The 26988-nt window shown below is 36.5% G+C and overlaps 1 protein-coding gene across 1 annotated transcript in view; it reads right to left on the bottom strand.

Moving 5' to 3' along the window:
• LOC129233137 (CD109 antigen-like) overlaps window positions 1-26988 on the bottom strand; it is a gene marked incomplete at its 3' end in the record, with an annotated part of 115516 nt that overhangs the window by 73231 nt on the left and 15297 nt on the right. Inside the window, 10 exon segments of the mRNA XM_054867200.1 lie at window positions 4711-4896; window positions 7694-7756; window positions 7838-7954; window positions 9375-9605; window positions 10461-10685; window positions 14432-14549; window positions 16512-16596; window positions 21006-21045; window positions 23669-23742; window positions 25084-25206. Of these exon segments, the coding sequence (XP_054723175.1) occupies window positions 4711-4896; window positions 7694-7756; window positions 7838-7954; window positions 9375-9605; window positions 10461-10685; window positions 14432-14549; window positions 16512-16596; window positions 21006-21045; window positions 23669-23742; window positions 25084-25206 (1262 nt within the window).

Below are 26988 nucleotides of genomic sequence, written 5' to 3'. Positions count from 1 at the left end.
CGTGTCAAATTGTATATCGTGTTATATCGAAACCGTGTTATACGAGACTTTTTTTAAAATAACTTTTTTACTTATTTTTACACTCATTAATCATGTACGTAGTAAAAATCGTGTCAATATGTATCGTGTTATATCGAAACTGTGTTTCGTGTTGTATCGAAACCGTGTTATACGAGACTTTTTTTTTAAATTACTTTTTTACTTATATTTTACACCAATTAATCATGCACAGAGTAAAAATCATGTCAATATGTATATCGTGTTATATCGAAACCGTGTTATACGAGACTTTTTTTTAAATAACTTTTTACTTATTTTTTTACACTCATCAATCACGTACACAGTACTGTTTGACCACGGATTGTATGTAATTTGGCAATCTGCCAAGTGAAGACGATTCCACCTGAAGGAATCTAGCAGGGGAGAAGGGAAAATAACGATGGGATTTTGATGCACGCGTTTTTATAATGTCAGTAGTGTCTTATTCATTTATTGCATTCTCTAAAATAAAATAAGGGGAAACAAAAGTAGTTACCATGGAAACAACAAAAATAAAATAAAATGGTTTCATTTCGTCCAGGAACGTAAAAGCAAAATGGTAAGATCAAAACTTCGTTCTGAATAAATAAATCAATAATTTTTTGCCGTGGGAACATACATCGAACATACTTTAGATTTAAAAAAATGTTTCTATGAGCAAATTTTTCATTTCTACAAAACTAAGGCTAAATGATGGAGAGGCAAAAGTGCACATCTGCAACAAACGAACTAACATCCCTATAAAGTAATAGATAGGTCCATTTCCGCCTATAAACCGGATATTAGCCTTTCCATGTAAACGATGGTCAGACAGTAATTATGTATATCGTGTTGTGTCGAAACCAATTTGTACGAGACTTAGAAATAATGTGACCAAGGGATGTGTACCGTGTAGTATCGAAACAAAGTAAAAACGTATTAGAGTTATTATCAAACATGAACAGAATGTATTAAACAAAATTAAATTCCATCTTTTTTAAAGATAACATTTGAGTTACATCGAAACCATGAATTCAAGTTTAGTACCGTGCAATATCGAAACCGTGTTGTAATAACCGCAAATTTGGTACCGTGCTGTACTAGTATCGTGTTGACGGACGCCTGTATTGAAAAATATCCGAAATTTTGGAAGATGATTCAGTTGCGTGTTGATTAAAAAATATCGGATTAACATCAGAATGTTGGACATTTTCGTTAGGTGCTTCTTTTGTATCGGATATTCGATGCATCGAAAATATCAGTTAAAAAAGAAATTTTGAATTTTTTTGACAACTTGAATTCACTATTCGATGCATCAAAAATATCAGTTTAGAAAGAAAATTTGAATTTTTTTCAAATCTCGAATTCAAGTTATGTTTTCGAAATCACGAGTTTGCGTGTGCAGGCGTGTACGTGTGAGTGTGCAGATGTAGGCGTATGTGTGTGTGTGCAGTCAAGTGTGTATGGGAGTAGGCCTGCGTGTGTGTGTGTGTGCAGTTGCGTGTGTGTAGGAGCATGTTGTGTAGACATGTGTGTGGTTTAAATATTTACGTAAGTGTGTATTTAAAAGCAGGGTTGGGTTTTGGACTGTCCAAAACTGGTTTAGGACAGAACAGTGGTTTTTATCATCCGAAACTGTCCAATATTATGTTAAAGCTAAAGCAGTGTAATCGAATCAATTCCTATTTACTGAAATATTCGTAATGCATAAACATAGATATTAATGAGGGCTTTAATGAGTAGGTGATAATATTTTTCCTCCAAAATGTTCATTAAAAAATATTTTACTTAAAAAATATTGCCAATAACTCTATTACAGTGAAGCACCGTTTGTACGTTTTTGAAGGGACTGTATGAAAAAAGCGTACAAATGAAAAAACGTATAATAGGTATAGGTTACTGTGTATTAGAGTCTGAGGGACCAATTTTAAAAACGTATAATTGATAAAAACGTATAAAAAGAGAAACGTACAAACGGTGCTTCACTATGAAAACTTCCTTATGTAACAGTAGGAAATTCCCAACACTACCAAGACAACTAATTTCAGTTCCATTTATAAGTCAAAGAAATGCTACTAAATGTGCAATATTTAGGTGTAAAAAAAAGTCTAAATTTTTTAATGGTTTATGCAAATAAGTTTTACCTGATGTTTAAACGAAAATTATTTTTTAAATCATAGATCAACGAACAAGAAAATTTGATGATTAAACATTTATATTTTAAAACTTGTGCTATTCTTTATTTAGTTCATATTTTTAATTATAATACATTCTGTAACTACAAAAAAGTGTAATTTATTGTATTTAAGTCGACTATTACACTATATTTTGAACACTTTCTTTTGCACACATGCACAAATGTGGAAACATTTAGTTCACACACACACACACACAAAAAAAAAAAAAACCCTGATGCATACAAATTGAAATTTTTAATGAAGTTACGTAGTACCAATACTACTAGTGTACTAGTTACGTAGTACAATTACTACGTAACTAGATTAAAATCAGCTGTATAAATAAGTTAAATTTATATTTTTACTTAAATGTTCATGTTGAATAAATTTATTAAACAGTCAAAAAAAAAATATATATATATTATATGTATAATTTTCGCACATTTTGTTCTGTTTTTGAAATTTTCTCATAATATACAATCTGTTTTTGATATTTCTCTAAAAAATATACACAAGGGTTTTGGACAGTTTGAAATTTTTAATGAAGAATTAAATTTCTACGTAACTAGATTAAAATCAGATGTATTTCTATAAGTTAAATTTATATTTATACTTAAATTTTCATGTTGAATAAAATATATTGAATAGCCAAAAAAAAAAAAAACAATTTTCGCACATTTTGTTCTCTTTTTGATATTTTCTCGCAATATACAATCTTTTTGATATTTCTCTAAAAAATACAGTCGAACCTCCATATATCGAAGTAGCAAATTTCCGGAAAAAAAATCGATATATAGAAATTTCGATAGATAAAAACGATTTTATTTTATCTAAAAAATCTCCTAAAACATTAAAATTAAAGCTAATTTTCGTGTATGAAATCCAATTTTTATTTATACGACCATTGGATTAAATGAAAATTAATAATTAAAAAAATAACAGAAATTACATTTTTGCGCCTTCATACATCTTCATTCTTCGGCAATTCAACTTCATCCTCAACATTAGTAGGGGATTTTCGTTTTGACAATGTAATCGAGAGAAAAGTAAAAAATCAGTCTACTTTACTTAAGTGTTTTTACTGCAGATAAAAAGACTAGGAATGATAATCAACAGACAAAAGGGTATAACTTGAAACTGATTTTTACAATGTTACTGGTTATAAGATTTGAAATAATTAAGGTTTGAAATAATTAAGGTTGAAATAGTTAAGGTTTAAAATTTGAGAATTTAGGAACTCCAGGATAAAACAACGACCTATCTACACACATCCCAACCCCAGATTCCTTATGAGTTTCGTAGCAACCTTTAGTGAACGTAATTTTCTCCTCTAACCTCTATTTTTCATGAGATAAACAGTATAAAGTGAAAAAAAAAAATCTACGAATGTCTCGAAAAAAAAAATCGATATGAAGAAATTTTTTCGAAATATAGAAACAATTTTTCTATGTAATGAACATAGAAATTTGCTGGGATTTCTATATATAGAGATTTTTTCGAAATATAGAAACAATTTTTCTATGTAATGAACATAGAAATTTGCTGGGATTTCGATATATAGAGATATTTTCGATATATAGAAACAATTTTTCTATGTAATGAACATAGAAATTTGCTGGGATTTCGATATATAGAGATATTTTCGATATATAGAAACAATTTTTCTATGTAATGAACATAGAAAATTGCTAGGATTTCGATATATGGAAAATTTCGATATGTGGAAGTTCGACATATGGAGGTTCGACTGCATACACAAGGATTTTGGACAGGACGGTAAAAACCAGGGTTTTTACCGTGACTTTTACCGTAGTGTTCAAAACCTTGCCAACCCTGTATAGACGTCCAATAGATCTCTTCTGAAAAGGGGCGTGGCAAAGAGCGCCGACTCCCTGCGGCCGCACTATAAACGACAGACAGGGGTGATTGTGAGTTCATCAAAAAATACCTGAAAGTTTCAAAGCGAGAACGGGGGGGGGGGGGGTGTAATCTTTGGCCCCTATTACTTAAGTGCACCTTTGCCACAGTTTTAAATAGTTCTGAGTCAAAAATATTGCGTTGCACATTTAATTACATTTTTAATGGGTTACAAAGTTACTTTTGGGGTGGTGTTATACAAATTATCTTGACATTTGTCCATCTTAATGGATAAGTGTCCATCTTAAGGCTCTCGCAGGTACATTTGATGAGTATTATATAATTTTAAAATAAATTGCGGAGGTAGGGAGATAAAAGCATAACGAAAAAAGAACATAATTCCGGTATTTTCGGACATAAAAATACCGGAAATACTTCCGAAAATACCGGAAATTTGGTAAAATACCGGAACACAATCACCCCTGCTGTATACACAAGGGTTTTGGACAGGACGGTAAAAACCAGGGTTTTTACCGTAGGGTCCAAAACATTGCCAAACCCTGTTTAAACATCATTAGGTCTCTTCTGAAAAGGGGCGTGGCAAAGAGCGCCGACTCCCTGCGGCCGCACTATAAACGACAGAGAGAGAGAGACTCACATTGTTCCTGGAGATGCCGTCGACGGGGAAGGTGAGGCTGTCCACCACCACCTCGTCCTTGACCACCGCGTGCACCACGAGGGTGGCGGTGGGGGACATCTCGGGGGAGAGGGAGGCGGCGAACGTCCGGATGCTGGACGACATGGACTCCTGGCCGGACAGCAGGATGATGCCCTTCGACACCAGCTGGAAGAGACGAACGCTTGAGACGGAAACACGCAACCTGACGACGGGACGCTAAGAACGCGTTTCAGAAAAGAACTTGTCCAGAGACAAATTTCAAACATAGTTCTTATACACAGCATGAAACCCTTTTAACCTGCAAGATTTTTTTCAGCCTAGATACAACATATTGTCCTAGATACAACATATATGTTGTTATTCAATAAAGCCTGGATCTTATTCTATTTTTGAAGATTTGATTCATTAAAGCGGCTGATTCAGTATAGCAGGATTTTATTCTGCTTTTCAAGATTGGATTCATTAAAGCGATTGATTCAATTAACCACCGATTCAATTAAACGGCGTCCACTGTATATGCAATATTTCAATAGCATATATCGTCGCCTCAGAGCAACAGTAGGATATCTTAATGTTATTCCTGAGATTAGATGTCTTAGTGACGACGATCTCTCGAAAACGGCACTGTTGCGAAACGCGAGTTCCTCACCATCAGGTTCAGCACCCTCAATTGTATAAGAACCATGTTTCTTTTCATTTTCTGGAAAAACAAGATCTTACAGTCCCCTCGTGAGTTTGAAGACAACTGGAGTGCTCATTTCCCGGGAAACTATAGTCTGTTCACGGAAAAGATAGACCAAGAGTGAACAAGCAGGTGCCAAAAGGTGTGCCATTTTTCCGGATTTTCTCTGGAATAAAAAAACTAAACCGATAGTATTCGTACTCGTGGTCTGCTGGGCGCTCATTTGTTCTTGTACAAGCCAATCACGTAACTGAGATGCCAAACGGCGTATTTTTCCCGTTTGCCAGTCTATCTTCCCCGGGAACGCCCAATATTATACAAAAACAGCTCGCCAAGTCAGCTCTCCAGTAGTCTCTGTAAGTCAATGATTTATTACAACAGGTAAGTGTAATAAATCATTAAAGGTTTTTGGTCGCGTAATCTTTTGGCGACACTCAGAATCTAGCTCATTTTTTTAAGACAAACAATTAATTTGGACTTTTACACGTAGTCTAAAGCTTAATCTCCTTAATACGGTGCTTTTACACTTAATCTAACTTTTAGCCTCCTTAATCTGATCTTTTATGCTGAATCTAATTAACTTGGCCTTTTACACTTAATCTAATGCTTAATCTCCTTAATCTGGTCTTTTACACTTATTCTTAAGCTTAATCTAATTAATCTGGCCTTTTACACTTAAATTTAGTTTTGATCTAAATAATCTGACCACTCATATATTTAATCTGGACTTTTCCAATAAATCAAAACATAAATCTGGGGATATTTCGATAATTGGGAATCTGGCGCAGTCGTCTTATTTTTGGCGTAAATAATTTTATTTTGGTAACCCTGCTGATTTAAAGTAACCCTATGTGAATAAATGCTTCCTTTCGCTTTGTTTAGAAAAATACCTCTCGTGCAGGTGCTGGAGCCAAAAATCGACGCCAATGAAGGAAGATCGCCAGATTCTCAATTATCGAAACCTTCCCCTAAATCTCTTTAATTTGCCTTTTAGCACTTGAATCCAGCCAAACTGATATACGGACGGAAGTCTAGTTTCGTCTGGAGACCCCAGAAACTGGCAACCTCATCCAAAAGACTCCAAAAACACTCATAACGGAAATTCTCCCAATGATTGCAGATTATTACAGATATACACCGACAGTCCGTTTGAGGCATCTGGAGACTGCAGTTTCGTCACCCCCCCCCCCCCCCCGCCAAATCTGACATAACAAGGAAGATAAAAGCCTTCTCACCAAACGCTTTTACCTTCATTTTACAAGTTGAGCCTCATCATTGCTTGCGGACTCTCTCTGGCTTTCGAATTTAGTTTTAGCTACCAGTGTGTAAGTTATGAGTGTGATACTGTAAAAGCACGAATCGGCTTTAATTTTTGCGATTTTCGCAAACCCGTCGCAATTGCGAAAATTTAAGCCTTGCGAAAAATTTCATCTTTTCATAGGTTATCAAATTTCTGCTTTGTTCCTGTAAAATTCACAAAATTTTCAGCTGGCGATGTCACCAATATCTTCATTTTCACGAAAATAGTGCTTTCACAGTTGTCAGTGTGAAGATTGCCAGTGTGATAGTCCGTGTGATGGTCAGTGCGAAGGCTCTCAGCCCAAAAGTGTCAGTCAGGGTGAAAGTTGTCAGTGTGAAAGTTGTCAGTATGAGAGTTAGTGTGAAAGTTGTCAGTATGAGAGTCAGTGTGAAAGTTTTCAGTATGAGAGTCAGTGAGAAAGTTTTCAGTATGAGACTCAGTGTGAAAGTTTTCAGTATGAGAGTCAGTGAGAAAGTTGTCAGTATGAGAGTCAGTGAGAAAGTTGTCAGTATGAGAGTCAGTGTGAAAGTTTTCAGTATGAGAGTCAGTATGAAAGTTGTCAGTATGAGAGTCAGTATGAAAGTTGTCAGTATGAGAGTCAGTGAGAAAGTTGTCAGTATGAGAGTCAGTGTGAAAGTTGTCAGTATGAGAGTCAGTGTGAAAGTTGTCAGTATGAGAGTCAGTGTGAAAGTTGTCAGTATGAGAGTCAGTATGAAACTTGTCAGTATGAGAGTCAGTGTGAAAGTTGTCGGTATGAGAGTCAGTGTGAGTGTTATCAGTGTGACAGTATGTTTATCTTCAGTGTGGAGGTAATCTCAGCTTCAATGAGAGGACGTCTAAAACTATTCCAGATTTCAGAGTCCGTAACAAAAACGAAACTGCAGTCTCCTGATGCTCGCAGCCAGGCTTTCGGTACATGCTTGTAGTTCTGCCTCAGCTTGAGGGCGAAAGCTCATAGATTCTCGTCTCAAAGAACGTACCACGTAGGAGAAGAACTCCACGTAGAAGTTGGCCCGCACGTGGAAAATGATGTACTCTCCTACCTGCAAATAAAAAAATTCATCACTCGGTGTTTCACATTTTGCAGGCAATTCGCAAAAAGAAAGAAAACGGCATGAGCTTACTTTGGGTGTCCTCGTGCTGGTGGTGACTTGTATGAACCTGTTCTTGGGGGAGTAGGCTGCGTACACTTTCAGCTGCGCGCGCACCTGTTCGGCGGTGATCTCATCTCGATAGAACGCCTGGAAGTGAGCAGAATGAATTTTGCGTTACTGTCAAAGTGTGAAATCCATCATTTCATAGAGTAGTAAGACATTTCATGAAATAACAAGCTGCGGCGGATAGAGACACTCCTTGTACAAATTCGACTTTCATTCTTTACAAAAATAAGACTTTCATTCATTACACAGATGTTAGTTCATTCATAGCGCGAATACGACTTCATTCATCGCAAGAATAGGACTTTCATCCTTCACACATATACGGGGTTCAGTATCTCTATCTCACACATACAAAAGTTTTGTTTTTTTTCATGTCACACACACACATTTTTTTTCATGTCACACATACACATTTTTTTCATGTCACACACACGAAGTGTTTTTTTTTTCATGTCACCCACACAAAAGCGAATTTTTTTTCATGTCACACACACCTAAGCTAATTTTTCTTTCATGTCACACTCACAAAAGCGTTTTTTTTCATGTCACACAAAAAAGCTATTTTTTTCTCATGTCAAACACACAAAAGCTTTTCTTTCATGTCACACACACAAAAGCTTTTTTTTTCTTTTCATGTCACACACACAAAAGCTTTTTTTTTCTTCATGTCACACGCACAAATCTTTTTTTCATGTCACACACACAAAAGCTTTTTTTTCATGTCACACACACAAAAGCTTTTTTTTTTCTTTTCATGTCACACACACAAAAGCTGATTTTTTTTCATGTCACAAACACAAAAGCTTTTTTTTCTTCATGTCACACGCACAAATCTTTTTTCCATGTCACACACACAAAAGCTTTTTTTCTCATGTCACACACACAAAAGCTTTTTTTTCGTGTCAGACACACAAAAGTTTTTTTTTCTTTTCATGTCACACACACAAAAGCTGATTTTTTTTTTCATGTCACACACACAAAAGCTTTTTTTTCATGTCACACACACAAAAGCTGATTTTTTTTTCATGTCACACACACAAAAGCTTTTTTTTATTCTTCATGTCCCACGCAACAAATCTTTTTTTCATGTCACACACACAAAAGCTTTTTTTTCTCATGTCACACACACAAAAGCTTTTTTTTTCATGTCACACACACAAAAGCTTTTTTTTTTCTTTTCATGTCACACACACAAAAGCTAATTTTTTTTCATGTCACACTCACAAAAACTTTTTTTTCATGTCACACAAACAAAAGCAGAATTTTTTTGTCGTGTCACACACACCAAAGCAAATTTTTTTTCATGTCACACACACACAAAAGTTTTTTATTTCTTTTCATGTCACACACACAAAGCTAATTTTTTTTCATAACACACACACAAAAGCTTTTTTTTTTCTTCATGTCACACACACAAAATCTTTTTTTTTACATGTCTCACACACAAAAGCTAATTTTTCGTCCCAAACAAAACAAAGCTCTATAAAAACAGAACCCAAACCTCGAGCGACATGAGCCTGATGTCCCGTATGTCGTCCTTGGAGAGCATCTCTGCCTGCAGGTCGACGGTGACCTCCCAGACGCCCGGGTGCTTGGGGCTCATCTTCTCCAGGCGGGGGCTGAGGCGCCGGGAGCCGCCCCGGCGGAACTCCACGGTGGGCGTCACCTGCACCTTCTGTCGCAGAAGGTGGTCCGTGGGCAGGGGAGACCCGTCCGGGTGGAACACGATCACCTGAAGGGCAAGCGGAAGGGTTAACAAACAGGGTTCGCCGATAGATATACAGTCGATTCCCGCTACAACGCGATCCGACTGACGCGAAATGGCTATAACGCGATTTTTTCACCAGTAAAAGAATTTTAGACTTAACGCGAATTCCTCACTCGCAACGCGAAAATTTACCGATAAGAATTGTGATGTGTAAGTATCGGCTTTGTTATTATCAACTTTTTTTTTTTTTTTTTTTTTCGTGAATGAACCTTCATCCTTTTAGCTTCACTGAGAGCGAAAGTTCCCCCGCCGTACTAGTGTCAACATCGCTTACACAATTAACTACATACTCCTCATTTTCCATTTTTAATTTTTTTCATTTTAAACGCGAAAGTTGATGAAATATAATGACACCTACATGAAATCCTTTTAGCTAGAGTAGTTTCCTCTGTACAATCTGCAAATATTGGGAAAATCTGACTTGACAAGACTTAGTCAAAATAATTTGAGTCCATTTACTTATCAGTTAAAGAAAAAAGTTAAATATATTTATTTAAAATCTTTGAAACATTTTTTTAATGCTGTTAAGAGTTGAGAAATACTATTTCAAAAAATTCATTTTTTTTATGTCCAATGTCTGTGGTGAAGAAGAAATGAAAAAGAAGTTTAAATTGTGAAAGTATTTAAATTAATTTTTTAAAAACTTCTCAGAAGATTTAAAAAACCCAAAAGTGGGCTAAATAATGGGTTTTTTTAAAATGGGTTTTTTCAAAAAAAACCCATTGGGTCCAATCCGGTCAACCCTGCCTACTGTAATTCAAAAAATTCAATGACTCGCTCGGCAAAAGAAAAAATAAAATATAGGAGTGGAATACTCACGTATGCCTTGAAGGGCGTGCCCGGCTTGAAGACCTGCGGGTTGGCGCCCAGGAACTTGATCTGGATGCGGGAGTTGAAGACGAGCGCCTCGGCAAACCCGGTCTCGACGATGTTCAAATACCGGTCACCCACGGTCGCCGTCACCCGGACGCGGGAACGGTCCAGCTGGGGCACCAGCCGCTCCAACTCCGCCATCGGGAACCGGAACGAGACCGTGCCGTCGAACTGGAAAAGAGGAAGTCGGGAGCTCACAGATCCGGAGAAATGCATCGAGTTCTGTCTCGCGAAGAGGTCTTGAATCTTTATTTTTTAAAATCCCAGTGGACGCGCGTAACTTGAGAAATAGATTTGTTTTACAGTGGTATGAACGTCAGACTTTAGTTATACAGTCGAACCTCCATATATCGAACTTCCCCATACCGAGATTTCCTATATATCGAAATCCAAGCAAATTTCTATGTTCATTACATAGAAAAATTGTTTCTATATATCGAAAAAATCTCTATATATCGATTTTTTTTTCGAGACATTCGTAAATTCTTTTCCACTTTCGACAGTTTTTCTCAAGAAAAATGAAGATTACGGGAGAAAATTATGTTCACTAAAGATTGCTACGAAACTCATAAGGAATCTAAGGTTGAGGGATGTGTAGTTAGGTCGTTGTTTCGTTCTGGAGTTCTTAAATTCTCTCAATTTTTTTTTTCAAATCTTATAACCAGTAACATTGTAATGTTAGTTTCAAGTTATCCCTTTTGTCTGTTGATTATCATTCCTAGTCTTTTTAGCTGCAATAAAAATCACTCAAGTTAAGTAGATTGATTTTTTACTTTTCTCTCGATTACATTGCCAAAAAGAAAATCCCCTCATGTTGCGGATCAAGCTGAATTGCCGAAGAATGAAGATGAATGAAGGCGCAAAAATGTAATATCGGTTATTTTTTAAATTATTAACTTTCATTTTATCCGATGCTCGTATAAATTAGAAATCGGGTTTCATACACAAAAATTAACTATAATTTTAATGTGTTAGGGGATTTTTAGGATAAAATAAGATTGTGTTTCTATATATCAAAATTTCTATATATCGATTTTTTTTCCGGCAATTTGCTACTTCGATATATGGAGGTCCGACTGTACTTCTCTCTCTTCTGGAACTACTTTTAGTCGCACCATTGTAGTTTTTCTAGCGTCAGAAGCACTTCGGCTTTTTCGTATCTGAGAGATACGCGCGACTGTTTGAGTGAGGTTTTTGTTGCTTAAACAACAAATATAAATAAATATACAACAGAGGAAAGTTTCATCTTCAGGGCCCAATACAGGCTGGGTTTGCTACCGTTTTTCGGTACCTTCACAAAAATCTTATTTTGAAATCGGTACTTTCATAAAAATCAAGTTGTAAAATCAGTGGCATCACAAAAACATCAAAAATTCCACAAAAATTCGCATTTAAAAATTTGTTCCTCTGTTTAAAACAAAATTTACTCATAAAATAAAATTCTAAGCAGGTTTATATGAACAATCGCTTAAATAGAAAACTTTTTGTGGTATTTTAACTTAATTTTTATCTGTTTCTCGCCTAAGTGTATTTATGCAATATTATCGCAATCTTTTAACATCTGTTTTGGGAAGCCATGTTTCTCATAATTTCCTATTTTGTACACAGTACATAGCCCACTAAGCTGAAATGACGATGATATTTTTCGTACTTCTTAGGTTTTTAGCTCCCCCTCCCCAAAAAACGAAACCTGTTAAAAATAATACTAGATGACATTTATATTTTTCGAACTAAAATTTTACGTGTTCTACTTCTCTTTTACAAAAATTAGGATGCCTCTAAAATTAAAAAAAAAAAAACAATGCTGATAAAAAAAAAAACTTTCACGAAAATAGAATGATGCAATACTTTCACAAAAATAGGTAGAGAGAAAAAAAATCCTGGATTGGCTCCTGATCTTACTTGTCCCTTGATGGCATTGCCTGATAGTTCTGTTGGAAGAATATTCTAAAACTTTTCAGTCGTGCACATTAAATTAAGAAACCATTTAAATTTTCGATCCACCTTTTCTGAGAGACAAGTGCAGAGTGCGAACAACGTAAATTTGATTTTGAATGGTTTGGTGATTAAATTGTGGTTTGGTTAACATTTCCTTATTTTTTCCATGAAAATTTTCTATTGGCTATCAACAATTACTTTTATATCATTTTGTAAGTTTTTGCCAAGTTTCTGCCACAAATGTGGCAGAAAAGGGTTTTTGCCATTTTGGTTTTAACCGGTTTCTACCAGCGGTTTTACCCACATCGGCAGAAACTTGCCAACACTGTTAGAGAGAGTTAAAGGGAGGTTGTTGTATCATATACACATTTTTTTAGTAAGTTACCGCCCTAAGCCAGAAATACTTAAACTACACCACCAGCTCAGTCAATCCATCCGAGGACTGCAGTTTTGTGCTTTCTAGCACTCATCAGCCCGAAATAGGAACCACATGAGCTGGAGGCGAAAAACCTGGTGTGCTAATTCTACATTAGCTACCAGTTTGTTTGGCTCTCTTGGCTCCCTTAAGAGGTTTTTCGCCTCCAGCTCATGTGGTTCCTATTCCGGGCTGATGAGTGATAAAAAGCACGAAACTGCAGTCCTCGGATGGAATAACTGAGCTGGTGGTGCATTTTAAGCATATACACATTTGTTTATTTCTGCTATATTTCTATCCTTCAAAGCTAAATTTAAATAACATTAATAACATTAAAACAAAATGCTGCTTCAAGCCAGGTGTTGTAAAAAGAATGTGGTGGAGGGGGGGGGGTGATTTTTCGTATTCCAATTTAGAAGTCCTGGCACCTAATTATTCATAGTCGTGTTACGTGAATATCAGCTGTGAGAGCTCAGATTTTCTAATACTTCATTCAGTTTTGCGAACTCTCTAAACTTTATATTTTGTTTAAGAACGGCATTATTAAAGCTCGACCACGGTTCCGCTTCAACGTCATCAGCCATCTCTCCGTGGTCAAGTTCTGTCTGTCTTACTGTTTCCATGGAAACGACGCGGTAGGAGCCGTGTCCTTGACGCGCCTATCCTAAAGAAACAAATGTTAGCAGGGTTCGTACTCAATTTCAGAAATAAAACGAAGGAGTTTTGAAGGAGTAAAATGAGATTTTGAAAGAGTACTAATGCGCTGTCCTTAAATGATGTTGCACTTTTTTTTTCAGCATGTTTGACTTTGACCCCCTTCCGTCTTCGTCACAAAGTGCCACACTTCATCTTTCGCTTGTCACATGTAATATTTTTTATAAACATTTTGTTATAGTAAAGTAACTGACTGATGTCACTTTTTGTCACCCTCTCTCTTCCCCTTGTCGCAATTTCATGAGCCCGTCTCCTCCTCAAAGCATGACATCACTTGTGAATGACCCTTTTTACAATATCATAACTGAGATTTGCTAAACAATTGTTTTTTTTTAATAGAGACACTTAATATAATACATCTGCTTATGTATTTTTAAACATTTAAATAATAATTAGACAAACTGACTATTGCAGCTGAGAGTGTGGTGGAGGGAAAAACGATAATCACAAAACTTGAAAAAATAGCCAAGCACCATTTAAGCATGTTTTACTTCACTTATGAAATGTCTTAGCCATCTAATAATATTCTCACCTTCAACTTTTAGAACTTCTATAAATAATTTGTTAATCACATATTGATGAAAAAAAAATAAATGTAAGAAATTACTACATTAAAATCGCTCTTATACCTTCGCCTTTGTGACGAAGTTAAGTTGTCGATCGAAGTAGTTCAAGTTACTGTCATAGGGGAAGATTATGTATTCTTGAATTAAAAAAGAAGGAGTTTTGAAGGAGTTAAAGCCAAAATGAAGGAGTTTGGAGGGCCCTTTAAGAAAATTTCCAAAATGAAGGAGTATTGGAGGAGTTTTGAAGGAGCGTACGAACCCTGTCAAGAATATTTTGTACTTACGATGCTGTAGTGTCTCTCCAGATCGGGGGGTCTGTTGGCCACCCTGTAGCCGGATCCCAGGGGCTGGATAGACGCCCTGAGCGTCAGGTTCCCGGATACGGGAACTCCGCTTGTGTAGCTGGAAAGAGAAGGAGTGCATCGAGAAAAATGAACAAATGCATGAAAGCAAAAAATGTGTTTTTCATTTTGGATAATCAGGGATGATTGTGAGTTCATCAAAAAATACCTGAAAGTTTCAAAGCGAGAACGGGGGGGGGCGTAATCTTTGGCCCCCCTATTACTTAAGTGCACCTTTGCCATAGTATTAAATAGTTCTGAGTCAAAATAGTGTGTGTACATTTGATTAAATTTTTAATGGGTTACGAAGTTACTTTTGAGCTGGTGTTATACAAATTATCTTGACATTTGTCCATCTTAAGGGATAGGTGTCCATCTTAAGGCTCTTGCAGGTATATTTGATGAGTATTATAAAATTAAAAGAAATTGCGGAGGTAGGGAGATAAAAGCATAACAAAAAAAAACATAATTCCGGTATTTTCGGACATAAAAATACCGGAAATACATCCGAAAGTACCGGAAATTCGGTAAAATACCGGAACGCAATCACCCCTGCAAGCAGTATGTGCTCTTCCGATTGCAACAGACCCTTTTTTCATCTTAAGGGAAAGGTGTCCATCTTAAGGCTCTTACTGGTATATTTGATGAGTATTGTAAAATTAAAAGAAATTGCGGAGGTAGGGAGATGGAAAAGCACAACAAAAAAAACATAATTCCAGTATTTTCGGACATAAAAATACCGGAAACCGAAAATACCGGAAATTCGGTAAAATACCGAAACACAATCACCCCTGCGTGGATAACTTTTGATCACAAGTAGGGTCAGTTGGAGTAACATGGGATAAATTCTATTACCACGCTTATGATGATGTGAAAAATTATCATATAAGCTTTGTGCTGCAATATGATTAAAGTGAAAAACAACGTAAATAAAGCACAAATATTGAAGAAGATACAGCATATAGCTATTTCAAGGCTACAACGGAGCCTCTTCATCAGTGCAGAAAGCTCACCAACACAGCAAAAAGTTGCGAGAGAACTGACAAGAACCAAGTGGACACCAGTATTTATACCAAAGAGAGCCAACCAATAAGAATACAGGAACAAGACATCAAACAACCAATCAGCGAACAGCATGTACACTCCGGGCTCAAAGCAGGGGGAGAGACAACCAATCAGAAGCCAGGAGGCAAAAAGAGTGTAATCTTATTGGTTGGCCCTCTTTGGTATAAATACCGGTGTCCACTTGGTTCTTGTCAGTTCTCTCGCAACTTCTGGTTGTGTTGGTGAGCTTTTTGCACTGATGAAGAGGTTCCATTGTAGCCTTGAAATAGCTATATGCTGTATCTTCTCCAATATTTGTGCTTTATTTACGTTGGTTTTTCACTTTAATCATACGCTTATGATGATCTTTCGACTTGGTGAAGACTCATTAACATTATGAGAGTGTACAATGGTGTAGGCGTCATCACGGTTCCAATTGGAAAAGGTTGCTTTTTTAAGTTGAAAGAGTTTTAGAAATGCCAATAGTCTACCAATTACGACAAAAGAAAAACTGGTTTCAACTTGTTTTACTTGTTATGTGGAAGGTTATATTAAAAGCATTCAGTTAACGCTAACAATGTCATAAACGTATAAACATATATATGTATATATATATATATATATATATATATATATATATATATATATATATATATATATATATATATATATATATATATATATATATATATATATATATATATATATATATATGTATATATATCATATCGTTATGTACTTAAAATAGTTTCAATGCATTGTTATCTTATTAACGCGGCTGAAACCAGGGGGCACAGCTAAAAATAAGTAAAGGAAAATATAAATTGTTTCTCAATAATATTGCTGACCCAGGCAACGCTGGGTAAGTTTGCTACTCCAAAATAAAGGGAAGGATTTAAGGTCGAAACATTGAACCTCTGTCCCCCCGACAACTGACCCTAGTCGCGTCCGCCAGTGGGTTAAGAGAGAAAGTGCTCACTTGGCTTCGACAGTCCCGTAGACGTACTGCTCGACGTCTTTGAAGAAGGAGGGCATCGTCACGTTCACTTCGAAGCGCGTCTGATCTGAAACAGAAACACTTTTGTCATTCACAGACGAACGGAATCGCAGTTGAACTCGCTTAGAACGAATATTTGTTCGTTATAACCGAGTGCTCGTAAAAAGAGAGTTCGTGAAAAAAAATCGTAAAAAATCATCATAGTTGCTTTTTTTCTTTTTAATACGTTGATTTCTTCGCTTTGAACTGTCTGAATGTCTCCTTCTTTTGTTATTGTTTTTGAGAAATACAAATGTACACAAAAATATAATTTTTATATGTTTCTTTATTTCACAAATTGAAAGTCATGTAATTGTTTGCTTACGGGAATTAGGATTTATCAGTAACTTTCAATCATAAAGAACATTTATCAAACGAGCTGATGTGTGCATCACATGCCTTCCTTTTACTCCAATTTAATGTCATTTCCACATTATTGGCAGTTTTAAAGTGATTCAATAGTTTACTCTCTAAATATCACCAACAGTGGACAAAGTGAAACCAGATTTAAAAAAAAAAAAGAATCGCAAAATTTGTCGCCAAGTTGGCGACAAAACTTGGCGACCAAAAGACTGGCGATATATCGCCAAGTGTCAGACAAATTATAACACCACTTGAGTTTACATCGAAATTAACAACGATTTCCCCCCAAAAAGGGGCAAAAGCAGGGCCGATCCTAGGGTGTCGGCCGCCCGTGTGCAAAGACCTAATGTGCCGCCCCTCAAGAGTAATTTGACTAATCTTTGACGTCCATATAAATATTTCTTCCAATTTCTATATCAAGTTCTAATTTAAAAAAGGAAAAAAAAACAAGAATGGGGAACTTATAAAAAGGAAGAGAAGTTTTATAATAAGAAACTACTTAGATACAATTTATATCTTTGAAGAAAGTAATAGATACCAAAATTTACTAGTCGTAAAAACGCATTTTATAGTCTGTCTGCGGTGACAGCAGAAAAAGGACAGAGAAGGGGAAGGGGGGATTGCTCCCAGAAAATTATCGAAATTGGCGTACGAAAAATAGTTTTAAGAATCTCTGGTGGTGTTTGGTTGCAAGGAGAAAAGAGTCGGGTATATTCTAGGTGCATGAGGAAATTTTCGAAATTGACGTCAAATATCGCAATTTAAGGAACTTTTTCGAGACTTCAGGGGAAAGGAATGTTGGAGTTCTTCCCTAAAATTCTTTCAAAATTGAAATCAATTTGAAACTTTTTTTGTGACCGTAGCATAGGAAAGATCGGCGCTCTTCCCGAAAATTTTCCGAAACTGAAGTTTTAAACAAGCAGTTTTGGGTTTACCTTTATTGACGTTGCTAGAGAGAGGGAGATTCAATCATCTCCCATTGAAAGTTTTCGAAATTGAACTTTAAAACGCAAATTTAGGCTATCTTTGGTGACGGTAGGGGATCTGGCGGCTTTCCACCGTACTTTCTTGGCACTATTGTTTCAAAAACCTATTTTTGGCTACATTTGAAAACGATATGGAAAACATGAAAATATTCCGAACCGAAATATTTTTCGGAACTAAAATCCATTTTAGGCTATTTTTGGGAAGGAAGGATTTTAGATCTCCCAAGCGAATATTTCTAAAAGCGCAATTTTATGCTATTTTTGGTGACGTTAACGAAATTAGGAAGCTTCGGCGGATCTTTCGGATATTATTCGATTATAATATCTGAAAAACACAACTATAGACTTTTGTCTACCTCACTTCGACGATTGATGGGTATATATGCCCTAGCGCAGTAAAAATTTACATAAGCCATGCAGTTCTCCTTCAGAGTTTTTAGAAATTGAAGTCCCAAAATAGTATTTTAGGCATTGTTTGATAACGATGGGACAAAGAGCAAGCGGGGGTTCAGTATTCCCCCACGAACTGTTTCTTTTTTTTTTTGAAACTGAAGTCAATTTCAAACTGAGGGAGTGAGATTAAAGGCCTCTCTAAAGACGCTAATTGAGACTATCTTTGGTAGTAGTGTTAGGATTTCGGGGCCCGCCATCGCAAAAATTTCAAAAAAGGAATACGAAAAATATCATTAAGCAATTTTTGATGACATTAATAAGGGTTGCCATCTGAAAACACATTTTGGATTTTAAAGCCAACATTTTCAGGCTATGTTTGATTAAGTTAAGGTGGAAGGAGTGAATCAGAGATTTAACTGGGTCCTTAAGATCGGTGGTTCAAACAGCAAACGTTTCCGAAATTAAAGTCCTAAAAACGCAATTTTAAGACTTTTTTAGTCTCGTTAAGGAAGTCATGGCATCCTTTTGGATCTTCGTTTTGGAGCTACGTTTAAATTTACTACCCGAGGCAAGAGCCCTGATCTGAAACCGGGCAGTTCATTCGTGATTTTAATTCGAAAAAAATGTTCTAAAGGGCGAAAATTACAAAATTTTAGTTTGTCATTGATATATGTTTAACTCTCAGGGGAGTCGCAATTTTCCACTGTCTCTCCACGCATCCGCGATTGTTGAAAACAGAATTTGTTGTTTGAAATGCTTGCGAGAGTATCTAATCAATATAGGATTTTTTAAATATAATATATAAAATATGTCTTCATTGTTTAGGTCTATAAAAGCTTGGGGGGTAAACATTAACCGCCGCCCTGGGTCCTGAATACTCCTTTTAGAAGGCACCCTTTCATGCTTCAGGGGGGGATCTTTTCCCTCATCTCTCCTCCCCTGTATCCATGCCTGATTACCGGTTCTGTCACAAATTTTGCAACCAAATGAAGCGGGTGTGTAAAGAGTAGATATTAATGGACAATGAACCAACACAATGTTCCCTAACAATCTATTTTTCTTAAACTATGCTATGCTGTCGGGAAATCGGCACTTACTTCGATATTTGAACATTTAAAATTCAGCATATTTATATGTCTTATTGTAAGTTATCTTGTGAGAAATTCTTGAGGAATTTTGCTTGATTAAAAAAACTATGATGCCTGCGGCCGCTCCTTGCTTTGGCCGCCTTTGTGCGGTGCACAACCTGCACACCTGCTATGATCGGCCCTGGGCAAAAGACCCCCTTAGGAACATCCGAATGCAGCCAAAAGAGAAGGTGCACAACGAGACCCCACTAGGAGTCTACGTGCCAAATGTAAACTTTCTAGGGCATACCGTTTTTGGTTATGCGAGATACATACACACATATGCACATACATACGTACATACAGACGTCACGAGAAAACGCGATGTAATTAACTCGGGGGTCGCCAAAATGGATATTTCGGGTGTCTGTACGTTCCTAGGCACATATCCACGTGTGGTCGGGTCGGAATAAAAAAAAACTCAACATTCATTCGGGGGTGAGAAAAATGGAAATGAAGGCCGATTTTTGAGTGAAATTTTTTTCGCGAATACAATACTTCCTTTTTTGGAAAAGGAAGTAAAAAGGATAAGCTGAGCTGGAATACAACAGAAATTTTACGCAAAAAAAATTCACAAAAATGATGCTCGCTTTAAACGGGGTTTGGTCGTTAAAAACGAGTTATACTCTCAAAGGTTTAACATTGCACCAACCAAGAATTTCTGATTTCCTCGCTAAATCCGGGTTTTCGCTCAATCAAGGCTCGTCTTAAGCGTGTTCGACTGTACTTTGATATGCTGTGTATGCAATTTGATAAAGCAAGTTGTAGGATCATTTAATTTCCCTGTCACTAAAGTATCATTAATAGCATCTAAATTCGTGAAAAAGGTTTAAGTCAAAACTTTAATACTTAAATATTTAATGGGTGCTTATATCGTTGGCACCATGCTGAACTAACGAATGTGAAAATGGGCACTTTTCAGGGGTGCCAAAGCAGTGATTGTTTTCCACCTGGTGCGTTTCGTTATTTTCAATCTTTTAATTTTTATTAATAATTTAAAATGTAAAACTATTGTTTGTAGTAGTTAAACCCAGTAGGTATTCATTTTTGAGTACTACAGCTTGAGTGCGGGATTTTTCACATTCTCGTTAGTTTAGAAAGGTGCCGATGCATGTAACAAACTTTTTTAAAAGAAAGAGAAAAACAACTTGTTTAATCTCTCACAATTTACGAAAAAAAATAAACAATAATAACGACACACAACACACATTTTCTGTCAAACAATTGATTTAGCATTTTGTAAAAATCACACAATATTCAAAATATCTTTCCGAATGATGACTGAATAAAAGTTGAATAACTTTTGGTGTTTTGAACTGAGAAGTCTACCGGCACTTAGAAAACGGACAGGCGCTTTTTATTTCTAAGAAGGAAAACGAATATCGATAGTAGATATTTTGAAACATTCAGCGCACTTTAAGTATTGTATGAAAATATTACTCATAAACTACATTTTAAGAAAAAAATCATTTATTAATTTTTCCCAGGGGTTGTGCTGAGCTCTTACCCCCCGCGCTACGTGAAACAAGCAATGAAAATACACAACTGCAAATTCAAAAGATACTTACAATATTCCTCTACCAGGAAATTCTGTTCTTCTACTTGACCCTGAAATGAAATGACCAAAGGTTAAGATGCAATGAATACAAAATTACAGAACAAACGCGCATTTCTCCGGACTCACTGGCTATCCGGATAAACGAAAGTCCGGATTATGAGCAAACCAAACCCTTAAATGGGTAGACTTACCTTTTGTCACAGCAAAACACAATGCTTTGTAACAAAATGACATAAGATCGTTTCGTACCAACACTCAATCATGTACGCTTCAGCTACAGTGGTGTCAAATCAAGGACGGATCCAGAAAGTTTTCAAGGAGGGAGCGGCTGATTTTTCAACTATCCCCTTACTGCGTGTCTAATTTGCGGGGGGGGGGGGGGGGGGGCGACACAGGATTTTTATATGAAACAACTAAAGTATAAAGATTAAGCCAAGGAGATTTCCCAAAGTACTTCTTATCTTTTGCTGTTTTCAGAGGTATTCTAAGATTGCATTTTAGAACTTCAATTTCGAAATAATTCCATTTCGAACCCTCCCCTTCCCCCTATCATTATCGAAGGTCGTCTAAAATTGTGCTTTTGTGAAACTTCATTTTCGAACCAAAGGGTTATTACTTCTCTTATTCCCCCCCCCCCTAAAATTACCTGATGTAAAGTAAGAAAAACAACGTTAAAAAAAAGCACAAATTTGCCAATAACAGTAGACACGTGTTTCGACGTTACAGGGAACGCCTTTTTCAATGCAAAAAGTAATGAGCTTATGGATGAAAAGACATCCGACAAAAGGCGAATTTGTGCTTTTTCTTTTTAACGTTGTTTTTCTTACTTTACTGTTCAGCACAAAAGTATTTTTTTATCTTATTACCTGATGTGTCTAAATAACTTTTTTGTGACTCACATTTTGTAAAATGCGCGGGGGAAGGCTTTCAAGCTTCTAACATCGGCAAAGATCGTTTCAAATGACCTGTTTGAAACTTCAATTCTGAAAAGTTTCTGGATGGGAGATCCGAACCTTTTTCCTTCTCTTTACGTCATCAAAAAGGTCTTACACCTGCATTTTAAGACTTCAATTTAGAAAAATTGCAGGTCAGGTTCCCTCAAGGGAGGGGCGATCGCACCCACCGCCCCTCTCTTGTATCCGTCCTTGCGTCGGACTGAAGCGCTGACAGGCACGCCGCGATGTTTTCTAGATTACTATTACTGTACGATCTATGTACTGTGCGATTACTATTACTGTAACTGCGCATTTCATCAAAATAAAAAGAGAATGTTTGGCGGACTTGCCATCATAATTTAAAATTATTATTCAAATGAATATGAAGCCTAGCTCAGTGGTAATGCTCCCCCACCGCAGGCCCGGGTTCGATTCCCGGGTTGGACATGATTGATTCAGCCGTTCACTCTTCAGTGGGATAAAAAATGAGGACCAAGCGTGCTTGGGAACTAAACCCTGGGGGCTCCGCTTTCGGCTGACCACCTGACCGGAACATGTGTCTTGCACCCCAGAATAGAGATGAGACGGGCTCAGCCCAGACCCGACAGCCCGGGCCCGGGCCCGAAGCGTGCTCGGGCTCTAGAATCGAAAATAGGTTTCGGGCTCGCGCGGGCTCAAGCAAAGATATTCAATCGTCAATGTCCAAACAAATTCAAAGCAAATAAACATTTTCCCACTGTGAGAAAAATGAAAGGAACATTTAAATCCGTTCAATCAATATGAAAATTAAACCAAAAAAAAAAAATACCGCTTATTTATAGTGTTTTTTTTGCGATTACTATTGCAATATATGTCATACAATAACGCATTTGAAGTGGAGCATTTTGAGAAAATTTAGAAACTTCTGTTAATGAAGAACATTTGACATAACATTTTTCATTAACAGAGAAATCATGTCAGATTGTAGAAGGTTCGGTTTTTGATACAAGAAAGTTTCTTTCGGGCTCGGGCGGGCTCGGATTTTGGTCCGAGACGATACCACCCGGGCTCGGGCGGGCTCGGTTACAAATTTTCGGGTTCGGGCGCGCCCGGGTTCTCAAAAATGAACCCGAACTCATCTCTACGCCCACAACCCTCGGTCAGGAAAGCTGAGAATGGCACAGTAGGTTTTGGCCCCCGTAGACTTTTTATTTAAGTGAATATACATTTTTTAAAACTCTACATATTTGGCTTAGTAATGTACATACAACCCCCTAACATTCGAATGAAGTACATAGAACTTCCTAAGATTTGTGAATGGAATAAAAAGAAAACATCGAGAAAGAAATCGAATCTCTTGGAATATTGGGGAAACTTCTCCAGGATTATAAATAACTGGGTGTAGTGTGATTAGGGAAAAAAGTTCGGCTTTTAAACCGTCTCGTCTCAGCCGCTGCGCCGCACAGCGTGTGCTAGCTCTGTTATTGTGTAGCCTTTGCGCTATGTTTTTGCGTACTTTGATGTAAATACGCGTGCTACCGTCGAGTTTACGGTGTTCATTGATGTCTGTCTAACTGCTAAAAATAATTTGGCAGTTGTTAACCACATTTTTTGTACATAGCAGTAAATAAATCTCCTGCGTTTTTCTCAAGAACTGTGTCGTCATTAAAGAATTTCCTGAAGTGGCCGGACTCGTAACAATATAAACGACGAATGAAAGGATAAACAAACAAATATTAATAACAATGGGTACACTCACCTGCGCCACCACTTGTATAGTCCATTTCCCGTACACCGGCTGCAGGGAGAGAGGATACTCCAAGCTCACGGCGCCTGAAGGAAAAACAGAGAAGTGTAAACAAACAGTCAGCAGGAAAATGAAACGTAAACATGCAGGGGCGCAGGGTTGGCCAGATTGAACCCAATGGGTTTTTTTGAAAAAAACCCATTTAAAAAAACCCATTATTTTGCCCACTTTTGGGTTTTTTAAAATTTTCTGAGAATTTTTTAAAAAAAATTAATTTAAATACTTTTACAATTTAAAATCTTTTTTTATTTGTTCTTCACCACAGACAATGAACATAAAAAGTGAATTTTGAACTTTAATAGCATTTCTTAACTCTTAACGGCATTAAAAAATACTTCAAAGATTTTAAATAAATATGTTCAACTTTTTTCTTTAACTGGTCAAAAAATAACTCAAATTATCTTGAACAAGTCCTGTCACGTCTGATTTTCTCACTATTTGTAGTTTGTACAGAGGAAACTACTCTAGCTAAAAGGCTTTCATGTGAATTATTTTCTGCAAACCAACACGTCACAAATCTCGAATAAACGAGGTATATTTTTTAGAACTTAACAGGTTTTACAAACGGTCGGACATAAAACGGAATAGGATGTACAGTATTTTCATTATCTTACGAAAAAGTTTAATATTTCTTACTCTGTACACAGAAATAGAAAAACGGGCAACATAAAATTCAAAGAAATGTCTTGATTAAGCTGGAATTCAGTAAAAAGGGATTTAAACTACTTGAGGTTCTACAGTAGTTTTGCATAATAAAATGCAATAAAGTAAAATGCAAAAAAAAAAAAAAAAAGTAGTAATTAAAAGCGAACAAACGAACAATAGATTTTATCACTCAAGAAGTAACTTTGCCTTAACTGTTGGTAATCATGGAAACTAAAAAAATCTGAAACTTCACCATTCTCGGTTTTCGTTGTCTTTTATACTTTTCTTCAGAAAACTTTGAATTTTAACTAGTTTTCCACCTTTTTTTTTTACCCCAAGACAATATTTGCGCTTTGTCCATATACTTATGCTACAATATGCTACAAGTACCCCACGTTTTCCCTAAAAAAAGATTAAAAAAAACACATTTCTTAAAAAAAAAAAACCTGCTTTAGTTGGGTTTTTTGGGTTTTATTTTTAAAAAAACCAAAAAAACCCTGGGTCAATGGGCTTTTTTTAAAAAAAAACCCGGGTTTTTGCCAACCCTGCAAGGGCGGATCCAGAAATTGTTAGGGGGGGGGGGTCAAGTTTCAGTAGTGGAGGAAAAAAAATCACGATGTGACGATGCCATAGATAGACATACAGACAGGCACGCGTTGATATGACTACCGACCTCTCTCGACGTGGGGGATGAAAAAAAAAAGGATTAACTCGGTACGTACCTAGGTTAGTCTGCCTGGATAGCCACCTCCTGGCGATGGTCTTGTTGGGGTCCAGCATGTAAAGGTCCACGGCGTCTGGGAAAGCCTTCAGTCCGGTCGTGATGGGCAGAGCGCGGAACCGGACTGCAAAGGAGGAAAGAAAGGCTCGTCAATCTCAAAGACTGTCTCTGATGAAATAAGGTCCGATCTCGAGGGAGCTCCTTTCTCATCGAAAGACGGATTGTTGCATGTGCCCCGAATCCGGCTACGGTAGCAGTACGTTATTGAAGAGGATTTCAGATGCTACCAACCAGCATAGTGTGAAACGCCGGGATTCTATAGAATGTCTAGGCATTGGATATAATACAGTGAAACCTCAATAAGTAGTCGACCGGTTAAGTGGTCACTCCGCTTAAGCGGTCGTTTTTCTTTGGTCCCGACAAGCTCTCATTCACAGTAATGTAAAATGACCCTCCTTTACTGGTCACCAAATTTAATTTTACCCGGTTAACCAGTCACTCAAAAATTGTTTTCTAAAATTCCTTTTCCTTATCGGATCTTAGAAAATAGTGTCGGACTTAGCTGAAAGGCAATGATAGTCATTTTTCCTTGAAATCTCGATCCTCGGATCTGGTCATTCAAAGCATACTTCTTGTTGTGACTTTGCCGAGTGCGAGAATATGAATCAAACTCTTTCCAGCAAGACAGACAAAATCTAATACCTTTAGAAAGTTAGTCAGTATTTAACATCTGTTCAATTAACTACAAACACAAGATGTGAAGCTTGATGTATGTTACAAGAGATAGTTCTTTTCCGTAAGCAACAACTTCATCAGTCAACATCGAAAGATTGTATTAATGTACCGTAACTACATTAAAATAAGTTGTCGTTATTAAGTAATGTATAAGTAAGAGAAAATAAAACAAAATAACTATCATTAGTGTTTTCCCCCCTTTTTAAAATTTCCATTAATTTATAGACATTGATTACATAAGTTATTGTTTTTCTCACAGAATTCTATTGCTATTCATGAATATTTATAAGGCTTTTTTTCCTTCCTTAATTTTCCACTCCACATAAGTAGTCACTCCGCATAAGTGGTCAAAATTTTTTGATCCCTTGAGTGACGACTTAACGAGGTTTTACTGTATTGTATCTTTTCGAGATATGTAACATGGGAATAGTTTTATACTTTATCTAGATAAGGCTAATTAAACGTCCACTTTCTATGACACGCCTAGGCATTGTATATAATGCTGGACGTTTTCAAGTAAAGTATAATGAATGAGAACTACAGTACAGAACCAATTATCCGGGAAGTTCGGGACCATAGCTATCCCGGATATCTGAATTTCCCGGTTTTCTGGATTGCTAGAAAGAGCTTTTGGCCGATTGTTTATAAAACTTAAATTAGTATAATAAATAGTAATAAGTATTGAAATAAGAAGAAAACAGTTCAGAAATGCTTATCAATATCGAAACATTAAAAACTACTAGTGAGAGAATAATTTAAGCACCAAAAACCTTAAGTTATTTAATAAGACCTGAGTCACATTCATTTTGAAAAGGAAAAAAAAAAACACAAATTTTCGATGTTTTAAAATGAGAGAGAATGAAGGGAAGGGCAAGAAACAAGTTTTTGAACTTAAATGTGCGATTCTTCTACAAAAGTGTACGAGAGAATTTGTGTTCATCAACGCGTTTTTTTTCTCTCACTTTTTTTTTGTAAAGGTTTGGCGTTAGCGATTATTGATAACTATTGCTTTTGCGTTAAGTTAATACCAATTGCAATTTAATTTATGAGTTCCTGCAGGCTTATTACAGTCTTGCGTTTAACGATTTCTAGATTCCACCATCAACTATCCGGAAAACTCGAGAATCGCGGCGTTTCACGCGCTTTTGAGACGTCACTTCCACTCCAACCA

Source organism: Uloborus diversus, unplaced genomic scaffold, assembly GCF_026930045.1.
Source record: "Uloborus diversus isolate 005 unplaced genomic scaffold, Udiv.v.3.1 scaffold_18, whole genome shotgun sequence".
Lineage (NCBI taxonomy): Eukaryota > Metazoa > Arthropoda > Arachnida > Araneae > Uloboridae > Uloborus > Uloborus diversus.
This window is presented reverse-complemented; position numbering and strand designations above follow the sequence as displayed.